The 14,986-nt window shown below is 39.4% G+C and overlaps 1 protein-coding gene across 1 annotated transcript; it reads left to right on the top strand.

Moving 5' to 3' along the window:
* Positions 1-8,513: 8,513 nt before the first annotated feature.
* LOC136852102 (thioredoxin domain-containing protein 2-like) lies at positions 8,514-9,215 on the top strand. Its single transcript, XM_067126553.1, has one exon. It carries the CDS (start codon positions 8,514-8,516, stop codon positions 9,213-9,215), a length of 702 nt encoding a protein of 233 aa, XP_066982654.1.
* The last annotated feature ends 5,771 nt before the right edge of the window (positions 9,216-14,986 follow it).

Genomic DNA, 14,986 nt, shown 5'->3' with positions numbered 1-14,986 from the left:
GAATTCATTTTGGGAACTTTATGAAGTATCAGTACACCAACGTACTGATTTTGAGAAAATACAGAAGTTTTCTTATTTGAAGGGACTTAAAGGTGAGGCTTTGGAACTGACATTTGGCTTTAAATTAGAAAGTGATAAATATTTGCAAGCAGTGAACTTGTTAAAAGAAACCTATGGCAGAAAAGACAAAATCAAGTTGTGTTTAGTTGGAAAACTTCCAAATCGAGGCTCCTCAGGCAGATGCAGAATTGCTACAAGGTTTTAGAGTGCAATTCGAATTCTGCATAAGATCATTGGAGAGTGAACTGCTCTACACCAAACTACCTAGTAGTGCAAGTGAAATAATAAAATGATGGAGAAGATTGGCTTAAATTTGACACCTCTAAAAAAATATCTTGAAGAAACACACAATTGGAGTGAAAGCTAATGCATTAACAACAGTATCTGCTTTCACAGTAAAACAAGGGCAATCTGTGAGACAAAAAAAAAAAAAACATCAGTAAGGCCTAAAGAAAATACAAAGAGTCCAAGTAAATCAGGTTAGAGGATGTGCACTTTTCGGCGGCAATCACATATGGACACATTGTAAATCCTATGTAACCAGAGGAGGAAAGACAGAACGACTCAGAACTCTGGGCCTGTGTTTCATATGCGCATCCAATAAACATTTCAGTTCTGACTGTAACAACGGCTGCACTGTTAGACATCATAGTGCTATAGGCAATCGAACCCAACCAAATAAGTCTAAGGTAGGTGGGGTACAAGTTGGCACGCTCTCTCTGAAAAATACAGGACGGAAATAAGAGGACTAGGAAGTCGATCTTACCTACAGCCACAATAACCCTACAAGGTAAAAGAGGTCTCATTATGCGAAAGAGAGGGTGTTGGATATCTGTGCTGAATGATCATTTGTAAATAAATCTGCTCTTGAGGGACTCCACTATAAGAGCAAGGGAGTTAAAAATATATCATTGAGAGGTTACTTAACCTCTAAAGCAGTTAAGGAGTATGAAACGGTGAACATCGCTGTACCTCACCAGGGTAGGTTGATAAATATGAATTATAAAATGGTACACGAGCTACCAGAATACGCAAAGAAATTCGATGTTAAGAAGACCATAACGTCGTTGTGTAGAACGAAAATCAGCTTGGCCAATATAGATTTTGATCTACCCGTAGAGAAACAATAACCTATAGAATTGTTAATAGGGGCTGACAATGTGTACAGCATTTTACATCCAGGAGGAAACTTGAAAATTTAGTGTTGCTACCAACCATATTTGGTTACATTGTAACCGGAACCTGTAGTTCTCCTCCCACCAAGGAGACTCGTGTTTCCATTTTAAAACTGGCCGTGGAAACCGACGACATAACTATGGCTGAAGGGACTACTCATTTAAAGGACCCAAGGGAAGATCTTGAAAATGAGTGTAGATCATTTAGGCATTGACTGCAGTGAGATAATGGAACAGGAACAGAAAGTATTGGAGAACTTCAAGAGTACTGTAACCTATGATGAAATTGACAAACAGTATGTTATGGCATTGCAATAAAAGGAGATTAACTTCCAACTTTGGGTAACACTCAGTAGCTATCTAGAACACTACCAGAAAATTCTGAAGAATCAGGAGAATAAGAGATTCATAGAGAGAGTGGAATATTTTAAAATTGAGGAAGACTGTCATTTCTGGGCACATCATGGTGTTAAAAAGGACAGTGCAACAACCCCTATCAGGATAGTATTTAATTGTTTGGTCAGACAGGTGAACAGTGGGTTAAGCTTGAACGATTGTTTGTGAACGGGACCACATATAACAGCTGACCTCCTCAAAGTTCTACTGCAGTTTAGGGCAAGGATATACCTGCAGAATTTGTGGAAGCAACAAGTGGATTGGGATGAACAACTCCCAGACCCAATAAAGAAGTAATAAATTGAGTTATCCGAAGACTTAGAAAAATGCCTTGATATTTCCTTTCCTAGGAATACTAGCCTAGGAGAGGAGGGACTCCTTACACGTTTTCTGCGATGCCAGTGAGTTAGCATATGGTCGTGTAGCCTATAGAGTTAAGAACGAAAGCTCTTATTTAATGGTGGCAAAGGCAAGAGTAGCTCCCATTAAAGAGTTAGCAGTTTCAAAACTTGCATTGATGGCATTGTTGCTAGCAGCAAGAATGGCCAATTTTATTAAAGAATCCTTTGAGAAGGATGAGTTCATTGAACTGTTTGTTTGGTCAGACAGTAAAGTTGCCCTAAGTTGGCTAGTATCGAAAAGTGTTCTTCTATTGGTGAAAAATAGAGTACAGGAAATAAGCTCTTTAATTCCAGAAGCGGTCTTGTCCTATGTGCCTACAGATGATAATCCCAGTGACTGGTTGACACTCCTATGTGCCTACAGATGATAATCCCAGTGACTGGTTGACACTTGGGAAAAGGAGAGAAATGATCTTGGACAGTTATTTCTGGTGGGAGGAACCCCCTTCGTTAAAAAATTCCTCTTGGCCAATAGATCGGTCAAGAGTTGGTGGATCATTTGTGCAGGATAGGGAAAAGAACGTTTTGGCCAATACTGTAGGGGACAACCTGAATGGTGGTACTTGCTGAATTGGGAGAGATTCAGCAAGGTTAAAAAGGCCTATAGGACCACAGCATGGATCCTACGATATTTGAATAATTGTAGGAGTTCAACCAATATGAAGAGATATGGTGAATTGACCTTGGAAGAACTCCAAGAGGCAAGGAATAAGACTGTTGTCTTCATGCAAAAGGAAATTTGTCAAGGGGAATTTGAGAGTTTAATGAAGGGGATAAGAAAACCAAAACTACCTCTCATACACCAGTTGAATCTTTACCTGGACAACAGGGTAATAATGTTAGGGTAGACTAGAACACACACAGTTACCCAAAGCTACTAAGTTTCCTATACTGCTGCCAAAGAGTTGCTATGTTACTCGGGTAATTATAGAACATCATGATGTTGCTGCTCATATGGGCGTAAATGCAACTGTGGCGAGTGTCAGACAGGAGTTCTGGTTCCCACAGAACTAACTAAGAGTATATTACACCATTGTGTTATTTGTAGGAGAACGCAGGGGGGGCTGTAGAGGCCCAGTATAGTTCCTCCATTACCTGAGTTCAGGGTAGGATGTAAGCAACCTTTTAATACCACAGGCATGGACTACACTGGTACCTTATGGGTTAAGAAAAAGGGACAGAGCCTGAGAAGGCTTATATCACCTTATTTACTTGCCCGATAACCAGAGGCATACATGTGGAACTAGTTGATAACCAGTCCCGTGACTCGTTCCTCAGAATTTTTAGAAAGTTCTGCAGCAGAAGAGGTTTCCCAGCACTCATGTTGAGTGACAACGCCACCACGTTTGTAGCGGCATCAGAATATCTTAAGACCATGTCAGAGAATCCCAGGGGAAAGGAACATCTGTTAGATATAAAGTTTAACTGGAAGTTCATTCCATTAAGAGCACCGTGGTATGGTGCTATATGGGAAAGGCTGATAGGACTTCTTAAGTCATGCCTAAAGAAGATCATAGGCCAAGAACTGACCTGTGTACTGGTAGAACTAAAAGGAATCATCAATGATAGACCGATAAGTTACATGCCCGGGGATTTGAATCAGTTGGAAATTTTAACCCCTAACCATTTGATTCTTGGAAGGAAGCTTAAGTCCTTCCCAAAAGAAATGGTAAGTTGGGAAGAGATTTCTGGTGACCCTACCTATGGACGGAGAGAGTTCACCGAGAAAAGATTCCTATATGTATCCATGTTGTGCGACAACCTGTGGAAAAGATGGGAGAGGTAGTATTTAACAACATTAAGAGAGAGCCATTAAGTAGGAACGATTCATGGCTCTTGGCCCAGGATACGGGGAAGTAGTCCTCATTAATGATGAGGGGCCAAGAGCAAGTGGAAGTTGGGCCAAGTGATCGAGTTACATATGGGGCAAGACAAGGTCCCAAGAGTGGCTACTCTAAGAATGGCCCATAGCTAGCTCATGAGACCTGTAATTAAGTTATACCCCTTAGAGCTGTGGCAGAAGATAAGGGAAACTAATCTTGCCTCAGAATGCATTCAGTCAAGCACCTGCCCAAACAGAAAGACTGCTCAAATAGCTGCTGAAGCTAGAAAGGCATTGATAAGAACAGGACTATTGTAAATAATGTAGGCATAAGTTTTTCTTGCGGAGGAGTATGTACTTTAACACAAGTTGTGGTATAGTTTTATGTTTTCTTTCTAAATTTACATAAAGTGGAAAAAAAAGTTAAGTATACCTTAGTTTTACCAGACCACTGAGCTGATTAACAGCTCTCCTAGGTCTGGCCCGAAGGATTAGACTTATTTTACGTGGCTAAGAACCAATTGGTTACTTAGCAACGGGACCTACAGCTTATTGTGGAATCCGAACCACATTATAGCGAGAATGCATGTTATGTGGAAGAAGGATATTATGTTTTGTTGTGTTTGTATTTAGTTTTGAAAGCATTGTGTTTGGCTGTTTCGCGTATTTAATTGTAAGTATACGTGTAATAATGCTTAAGTATTGGGCGTCAGTTGTTTTGTTGGTTCGGTTGTTAGTCGAACGTTTGGGTGTTGGTCAAATACTGTCGTCACTGTCGTGAGAGGCAGTCTCGTTACAGCTCTGGTGCAGTGTAGCTGTACCTAGGAAGGACTCGGAGATTCAGCCATAGTTGTTGGTGCCTTCAAATTCACTTAAGTATTCCTTTTCATCTTAAAGTTCATTTAGGGAGATTTCCTTTAGGAGATATGCATATCTAATTGTAAGGAAAATTTCTTGGAGTGTCCTTTGGATGAGGATTGTGAAGTAAAGATTGTGCTCATGCCAATCTCAATTCAGGTTAAGAATATCGAATGCACCATTTGAATCAACAGTAAGTTTGTACCATTTATGTCTTGGATAATGTACACAACGCAATATGGTTTTGATTGTGGGTTAGAATAATATAGTTGAAGTAACCTAGGTGTCGTAGTATAAAACTTAGGCAACGATTAGGTTAGTACATTTCAAACCGTTTAGGCTGTACTATTACTTAGGATTTGAAATGCTATACTTATTCTGAACGAGTCGGAATAGTAAGATTTATTTTAACTACACAAATAAACTTAAAGGTGGAACTGCAATTTTCGTTAATAAATCTTCGATTGTGGAAGTATTGAAGGAGGAATTAGATGTGTAGGCTTAATAATCAGTATTAAATGTAAATTTTATGATTATGAAATTTATATTGTCAATGTCTATTCTCCATCGGGATCAACAACAAAAAGGGCAGAGAGTGAAAAGCTTTATAATGAAGATGTTATACTTTATGGGAAATTAAACCCAAAACCTAATCGTTGGAGGTGACTGGAATTCTGTGACAAGTAAGCAAGATGTCTCTAACCCTGGCAGCAACCTAGTTTCCAAGGCATTTTGTAACCTAAAAAGCAGTTTAGGGTTAAGAGATGTTTAGTTTGCTACTAATTACATGGTACAATACACTTAGTGTTAAAGAAAACTATGGTTCGAGAATTGACAGATTATATGTAAAAGGGATTTTTGAAAATGTCTCGGACGTTCAAAATATTCTGATAAGCTGGTCTGACCACTGTGTGGTTAAGTGCTTTTTTAAAATCAATAATGAAGACATGATTGGTAGGGGATACTGGAAGCTAAACACTTCCATCCTTAGTCAGGATATAGTGAAAAGTAATTTTGATGTACTGTATACTGGAAAAGACTGAAATGGGAAAAACGTAGCTACAGAAACGTACTTGAATGGTGGATTTTTGCAAAAGGGGAACTGATGAAGTTCTTTATAAAATCATCTAGAATCAGTAGCGAAGAGAGGTATGGGTTACTAAATGTCCTTAAAACTCGGCTTAGGAAATTACTGTATTGGGTTTTGACTGTGTCAGGTGAAAAGTTTGAAGAAATCAGTACATTAAAAACAAGGATCAACTGTATCGAAGATGAAATGTGTGAAGGAATTAGAATTAGGGCGAAAATAGAGTAAAAAGTACAAAGTGAGAAAGTTTCTCCATATTTACTAAAGAGAGAAAAGAATAGCAAACCAATTATGAGCTACACTGTGACGAAAAATGGGAATAAGTTGAATAATGTTAGGGCAATATTACATTATGCTAAGGGTTACTATGAAAAGTTATTAAAAAAAAAAATATATAGTGAAACAGTATGAGAGAAAATATTAAAATTTATCGGAGAGGAAATTGACAAAGAAGGTAACGATGATGGTCTTATTTCTGAGATTTCCGAAAAGGAAGTTAGAAAAATAATAACAGAAATGAGAAATGGAAAAACTCCAGGCCTGGATGGGATTTCTGTGGAGTTCTATAAACATACAGTATGTGGCCAATTATTAATAAGGATTTCACTGAAGTGGTAGGGTTTATTTTGGAAAACAACTTGATGTCAATTAAAGTCAATAATGGCGTGGTGATGTTAATTCCAAAAGACGGTGATTTACAGTATTTATCTAACTGGAGACCCATTGCCATGCTGAATGTCGACTACAAGATTATTGCAAAACTGATTGCTAACAGACTAAAATTAGTACTGTCAAAAATTATCTCAAAGGAACAGTTTTGTAGTGTGCCAGGAAGGTCTATTAATCTTTGTAATATGATGATTACAGCCTCTAATCAATAGACATCATTTATTACTCAAATGATGAGAGCCTGAAAGCCGCCATAATAAAATTAGATTGGGCTAATCCCTTTGAAAGAGTAGACCTACAATTTCTGTATAAAGTAATTGAAAAACTTTGTTTCGATGAAAAATTCATAGGTTGGATTTAATTACTATACAGTGATGCGGTAAGCTGTTTGTGTAATAATGGAAGTATATCTGAAAACTTTGCAATCGAAAAATCAGTGAGGCAAGGATGTCCTCTTTCAATGATGTTATTTACAATAGCCCAAGAACCATTTATACTTCTAAATTTCCCAACGATCTTAAAGTACCAGTTTCTGGTTTTGCTGATGATTCATTTGTTGTCATTTCTTGTGAAGAGGGAATAACAAAGTGTTTTGATTTGATAAGAATGTTTGAGTCCACCTCAGGAGCAAAACTAAATTGGAAAAAACAAGTGTTTTTGGAACTGGGAAATGGAAAGGTAGATTGTCATGGCCAGTAGGTAAATTGAAAGTACAAACAGAGAGCTGTAGAATTTGTGGGAGTAACATAAATAACAGCTATTGTGACACTTACAAGATTAACTGGGATATACCTTATAATAAATTTGTAAAGTCAGTCTGCTAGGTTTAAGGAAATTGACTTTATTTCAAAGGGCAACTTTACTAAATTCAAAAGTCCTTTCTAAAGTCTGGTATTTAGCTCACTTCTTTCCTATGACAAAAGAAATTGGTCGAAATATTGAGAGATGTTTAAATTTCTTTGGAATGGGAACTACCAGCCTGTAAATAGGAAAAGTCTGTACCTTCCGAAGTTAAGAGGAGGAATGGGCATTATCAATGCGTATATAAAATCCCAAGCAATTTTTTTTAAAACTTTATTAAAATGTTTAGAACACAAAGGTTCAGGTATAGAACTTGTGTACTGTAGCCAAATAAGGTTAAGTGGTTTACTGGGTAACAGTGTGTGAGAGACGCAACTATTTTCCTGGCCCCTCACTTCAATATTGTATTCAATCTAGTTAGAAAGTTAATGAAGGTGCAGTCATTCCCAGGTATAAAAACCAAACACATACATATGAACCTTATGGAAAATTATCGCTTTAAATCCAATGCGGAAATGAACTATCCTGCTTACAAATGGACTGAGATATGGAAGAATGTTAATATAGATTCATTGACCCTTATGATAGACATATATTGTGCAAATATTTGCATGAAGTGCTTCCTTCAAAAGAGACATTGCATATTAGGAAAATATCAAGAGATCAATATTGTGTTGAATGTGGAAACATTGAAAATATGATGCATGTATTTTACTTTTGTCCTTTAGAGATAAACTTGTAAGTCTGGTTTCAGCAAAAGCTATTGTAAGTTTGTAGGATTAACTGTTTTTTGCTAAAGCTGATAAAGTTTGATTTTGAGCCCATTTCTAGAAAAAGACAAACACTGCAGTAATATTAAGTGACCTTATTATTGGACTGTGGCAAGGTTATAAATAGAATGGGAAACTATTAAATGACCCAAACTTGAGGACTATGATCCAGGAAAGGATGCAGAGATCCAGATTGATTTTAAATTCTCAATTAGGAGATTCATTTAAACTATATTTCACGGATTAATACATAAATTTGTAAATATTTAAAAATCATTGTAAATTATCCTTCACCATAAATGTAAATATTTGTAGACAACCAATGTAAAGTGTATTTTTTAATATTTTTTTAAAATAAACATAAAAAAAGGTTACCATTCTGGGATTAAACAATCCCCTTACAAAGCACTCTTCGGTGTTGAGGTCAGAGTAGGTTTACGGTCAGCTGTACTTCCAGAGGAACTTTTGAAGACAATGGTTACTGAAGGTGCTTTACTTGGAGCTCACACTTTCCCCTCGGACGTTACTCATCCCGATGATCCCGAGTGCTTTGTTCACCCAGATGATCTACCCGAGTGCTCTGTTCACCCAGATGATCTACCCAAGTGCTCTGTTCATCCCGATGAGCCACCCGAGTGCTCTGTTCACCCAGATGATCTACCCGAGTGCTCTGTTCATAACGATGAGCCACCCGAGTGCTCTGTTCACCCAGATGATCTACCCGAGTGCTCTGTTCATCCCGATGAGCCACCCGAGTGCTCTGTTCATCCCGATGAGCCACCCGAGTGGTCTGTTCACCCCGTTGAGCTACCCGAGTGCTCTGTTCATCCCGATGAGCCACCCGAGTGCTATGTCCATCCCGATGAGCCACCCGAGTGCTATGTCCATCCCGATGAGCCACCCGAGTGCTCTGTTCATCCCGATGAGCCACCCGAGTGCTCTGTTCACCCAGATGATCTACTCAAGTGCTCTGTTCATCCCGATGAACCACTCGAGTGCTCTGTTCACCCAGATGATCTACCTGAGTGCTCTGCTCATCCAGATGATCCACCTGAGCGTTCTGTTCACCCAGATGATCTACCCGAGTGCTCTGTTCACCCAGATGATCCACCCAAGTGCTCTGTTCATCCAGATGATCCACCCGAGTGCTCTGTTCATCCAGATGATCTACCTTAGTGCTCTGCTCATCCAGATAATTCACCCAAGTGCTCTACTCACTGTGAGGACTTCGATCATCCAGGTAGTGACATACACTTCATTCATTCAGATGGTTTATCCGAGGGTTCTGCCCATCCAGACAATTCCTGTAACCAGAATCCCAAAGGAAGTCTTCATGTTCTACAAGAAAATAGCACTTCAATGTTCAAGAGCAGCTGCTGGTCAATTAGCTCAAGCTGAACTCATGGTGGAACGTAGTCGCTTAAATCATGCCCCTGGTAATCCTGGAGATAATGTGACAATTCCCATCCCATTGGTTGATCGAGGTAAAGGTGATGCCCGAAATGTCATAGGTGTAATTTTAAGTCGCAATGAAAATGACACATATCAAATAGAAGTGAGAGAAGGAATACTTAAGGGGAGGTACAGTAGAAACCAGTTTGATATTTGTACCCAGCAGCTGTATGGTATTGGTGACGTGAGTGTAGACAAGGAAATAGTATTGCGTCAGACAGCACAGCAGTCATCTAGGTTTGGTGGGCAAGGTTACACTAAGTGCAATTGTATTTTGAGTAAGAAACAGTGTCAAACAAATCGCTGTAAACGTTATACAGGTGGTCACAAATGCAATAGTCTGTGTCACTCTTGTTTGACATGTAAAAAATAAAAACTGATTTAATGTCTTACCTTACTGTCACATTTTATTCTTTTATTTATCGTTTTTAGAAAATAAAATTTTACCCAAGAATACTGTTTGTTTGTTTATGTCTGTAAATAATCCAAATTAGTCGATATGCCAAGAAAATCTATCAGGATTTTGATTACTGTACATTGCCTGTAAACTTTAGCTGATTTCTAAATTTACTGGGTGAACCAGGCAAACCACTTTACAAATTGTCTGGATTTAGACATTGACTGTAACACACACACACACACAAACAAACACACGCACACATATATATATATATATATATATATATATATATATATATATTATTTTGTATATATATACGTATATATACATACATTACATATATATATATATATATATATATATATATATATATATATATATATATATATATATATATATATATATATATATACATAGTCAACATCGTGAGTGCTTATGCCCCTCAGGCAGGATGTGATGAAGTTGAGAAAGTGGCATTTCGGGAGGAAATGGACAGTTGGGTGAAATACCAGCAGAAGAGAGATTAATTATTGGTGGTGACATGAATGGAGATGTAGGGAGGACCAGAGAGGGTACTGAGAGGGTGCATGGTGGCTGGGGAGTTGGAGAGAGAAATGACGAGGGAGAGTGAGTTTGTGGACTGTGCATTGTCATTTGATTTGGGTATTGTTAACACCTGGTTTGAAAAAGAAGAAAATCGGTACATCACATACAAGAGTGGAGCCAGAGAAAGTCAAATTGACTTCCTCATGTGCTGGAGATCACGTCTGAGAGAGGTGAGAAATTGTAAAATTTTAAATGCAGTGTGTGGGGCATCACAGGGTGGTGGTAATGGATTTGGAAATAAGGAACACAGTAAAAGGCAGGCCTGCACGTGTCCCACAAACAGTCTAGTGGTGGAAGCTGACACAAGAGGAGGAAGCGAGGCAGGAATTTAAGGAGAGATTATTGGGGGAAGTCAGATGGCTGGAGGGAGTGCAAGAATGGTGGAATCACAACAGTATGATGATAGAGTGGGTGGAGAGGTGTTGGGAAAGACATCTGGGAAGAAATCTCCCAACGATAAGGAAACCTGGTGGTGGAGTGATGAAGTGAAAGAGGTGGTGAAAGCCAAAAAAGATGCAAAAAAGATCCGGGAAAAGTATGAACAGCAAGAGGATAAGGAGAGGTACCAAAGACATAAGAAACAAGCAAAGAAGGCGGTTGCACAAGCAAAGGCACGAGCATTAGATGACATGTACAAAGAGCTGGAAACACCTGAGGGAAAAAGAAAAATGCACAGAATTGCAAAGTCGAGGGCAAGAACACCAAAGACTACTCCCATATGAAACAGGTTAAGGATGTGAAAGAAGTGGTTTTATGCAACAAGGATAAGATAAAGAAGAGGTGGAAGGAATATTATGAACACCTGTTAAATGAAGAAAATCCTAAAGAGGAGGTGGAAGGAATATGAACACCTGTTAAATGAAGAAAATCCTAAAGAGGAGGTGGATGGAATATTATGAACTTATATTAAATGAAGAAAATCGTAAAGAAGAGGTGGAAGGAATATTATGAACACCTGTTAAATGAAGAAAATCCTAAAGAAGAACTGGCAGGAATATTATGAACACCTGTTAAATGAAGAAAATCCTAAAGAAGAATTGGCAGGAATATTATGAACACCTGTTAAATGAAGAAAATACTAAAGAGGTGGTGGAAGGAATATTATGAACACCTGTTAAATGAAGAAAATCCTAAAGAAGAGTTGGAAGGAATATTATGAACATCTGTTAAATGAAGAAAATCCTAAAGAAGGGGTGGAAGGAATATTATGAACACCTGTTAAATGAAGAAAATCCTAAAGAAGAGGTGGAAAGAATATTATGAACACCTGTTAAATGAAGAAAATCCTAAAGAAGAGTTGGAAGGAATATTATGAACACCTGTTAAATGAAGAAAATCCTAAAGAAGAGGTGGAAAGAATACTATGAACACCTGTTAAATGAAGAAAATCCTAAAGAAGAGGTGGAAGGAATATTATGAACACCTGTTAAATGAAGAAAATCCTAAAGAAGAATTGGCAGGAATATTATGAACACCTGTTAAATGAAGAAAATCCTAAAGAAGAATTGGCAGGAATATTATGAACACCTGTTAAATGAAGAAAATACTAAAGAGGTGGTGGAAGGAATATTATGAACACCTGTTAAATGAAGAAAATCCTAAAGAAGAGTTGGAAGGAATATTATGAACATCTGTTAAATGAAGAAAATCCTAAAGAAGGGGTGGAAGGAATATTATGAACACCTGTTAAATGAAGAAAATCCTAAAGAAGAGGTGGAAAGAATATTATGAACACCTGTTAAATGAAGAAAATCCTAAAGAAGAGTTGGAAGAATATTATGAACACCTGTTAAATGAAGAAAATCCTAAAGAAGAGGTGGAAAGAATACTATGAACACCTGTTAAATGAAGAAAATCCTAAAGAAGAGGTGGACGGAATATTATGAACACCTGTTAAATGAAGAAAATCCTAAAGAAGAGGTGGAAGGAATATTATGAACACCTGTTAAATGAAGAAAATCCTAAAGAAGGGGTGGAAGGAATATTATGAACACCTGTTAAATGAAGAAAATCCTAAAGAAGAGGTGGAAAGAATATTATGAACATCTGTTAAATGAAGAAAATCCTAAAGAAGAGGTGGAAGGAATATTATGAACACCTGTTAAATGAAGAAAATCCTAAAGAAGAGGTGGAAAGAATATTATGAACACCTGTTAAATGAAGAAAATCCTAAAGAAGAGGTGGACGGAATATTATGAACACCTGTTAAATGAAGAAAATCATAGAAAATTCTTTGAAGATGGATTCCAGAACCTTGGTATGACACATACTATTAGCAGGAAGGAAGTAAAGAAGGCACTAAAGAGGATGAAAAATGGTAAAGCAATAGGACTAGATGGAATTCCTGCAGAGGTGTGGAAGAACTTGGGAGAAGGAGGAATAGACATGCTGTGGGGCCTAGCAAAGAAAATATATGGTCAGGAAAAGATACCAAAAGAATGGAGAGAAAGCTTTATTGTTCCTATCTGTAAAGAGAAGGGTGACATCCAGGATTGTGCAAACTACAGAGGAATAAAGTTAATGCCTCACACCGTGAAAATCTGGGAAAGAATAATGGATCAAAGAATTAGAGAAGAAACATCTGTAGGTGAAGAACAGTTTGGTTTCATGCCAGGAAGAGGAACGACAGATGCAGTGTTTTGCCCTTCGACAGATGATGGAAAAACACCGGGAAAAACAGAAAGGACTGCACATAGTATTCATATATCTGGAAAAGGCATACGATAGAGTACCATGCCAAGAGGTTTGGAGGTGCATGCGAGTAAAGGGAACACCGGAGAAGTATGTGAGATTGGTCCAAGATATGTGTGAAAGAGCAAACACGCTGGTTAGAAGCAATGTTGGGATAACTGAATGAATACCAGCGCGAGTTGGTTTACATGAGGGATCTGCTTTAAGTCCATATCTTTTTGACGTGATAATGGATGTGCTATCTCAAGGAATAAGAGATCAATCCCCCCTGGTGCATGTTGTTTGCTGATGGCATCGTGTTATGCAGCACCAACAGAGGGGTAGTGGAGTCAAAACTAAAGCAATGGAGGAAGGTACTGGAAGACAGAGGTTTAAAGTTTTAGTGAAGATCAAGACTCCGAGATTAGTATGGAAGGGACAAGGTTGAACCGAGTAGAAAAATCTAAGTATATTGGACTATTATTGGTTCAACAGTGGCGGATGATGGAAATTTGAATGTAAAAAATTTTAGGGCATTTCACCCATGAGGGAGAGTGGCCATACACCTTGCACGCCGTGCAATAGCTTTCGATAAAATCTTTTCCAACTGCCCCTGTGGAGGGCGCAGGCGAGTTATTTGGTGGGTTTCCAGGAGAGGATTTAAGGGGCGCTGTTAGCTTGTTTCGACATTGTTTGGTGGAATGCCCAACTTTCCTACAGAACCCGCACACAGCGGGTTTCTGCGAGTGCCCATTCTTGTGGGGAACAGATCCCCCAAGGAAGGGCAGGGGATAGATCTTCCGCCGCATTGATCCCTCCTGAGGGTGGTGAGTCTCCCACGTATCAACTATGTGGCAACACTCCGTTAGTGTCGCAGGAGCCCTTTCTACTACGTGCGTGGCCAGAGCGGGAGGGGTGTTGCGCAGGAAGTGTTCCAGCTTGAACTTTTCGAGTACCTCGGCTGTGCTGGTGGCCCCTTCAGACTCGAGCCATTTTGCTAGCGCCTGCTCTGAGTGGTACGCCCAATCTGACTACATTTGGCCTACATCTCTTGTCTGCCCTCTCCTTCATCTCCTCCAGCGCTTGGGGGTAATCTTGTGCACCTTGGTGACAGCGTGGCGTACGACCTCCCAATCTCTCTGGTCCTCCACCAGGAGGGCATGGTAGGCAATTAGTGCCCTCCCTCCGAGGAATTTTGTAAGGACAAGGGAAAGTTCAGCGGGGGAGAGGGTGCAGCAGTCTAGGACCCTTTCGGCGCGCTTGAGCCATACTTCGGGTTCTACCTCGGTCCACTTCGGCATAAACGAATGGGCCTGGCTGAGGGCGCTCATCCCCGCAGCAGGAACAGGGGGAGAGGTACTCCTTTGGGCTAGCACTTGGAGGTCATGGGTGCGTTGTCGCTCTCTTTCCTCTCTCTCTCTCTTTCATCCTCCCTTTTCTCCTGGGCGATTCTCTCTCTCTCCCGTTCTTGCCTCTTTCTCCTCTCTTCTCTCCTGGGCAATTCTTTCTGCCTTCTCTTTCTTCTCCTGGGCGATTCTCTCTTTCTCCCTCTCTTGCCTTTCTATTTCCTCGCTTTTCTCCTTGGTGATTCTTTCTTTCTCCCTCTCTTGCCTTTCTATTTCCTCTCTTCTCCTGGGCAATTCTTTCTGCCTCCTCTCTCTTCTGGGCAGTTCTTTCTTTCTCCCGTTCTTGCCTTTCCATCTTCTCTCTCTTCTCCTGGGCAATTCTTTCTGCCTCCCGTTCTTGCCTTTCTATCTCCCCTTGGCCCAGTCCTGTAATTCTTGCCCAGACATTCCCAGGTCTTTTCCTGCCTGCATGT

The sequence above is a fragment of the Macrobrachium rosenbergii genome, chromosome 25 (genome assembly GCF_040412425.1).
Source record: "Macrobrachium rosenbergii isolate ZJJX-2024 chromosome 25, ASM4041242v1, whole genome shotgun sequence".
Lineage (NCBI taxonomy): Eukaryota > Metazoa > Arthropoda > Malacostraca > Decapoda > Palaemonidae > Macrobrachium > Macrobrachium rosenbergii.
Note: the sequence above shows the minus strand (reverse complement) of the source record. Positions and strands in the feature narration are given on the sequence as shown.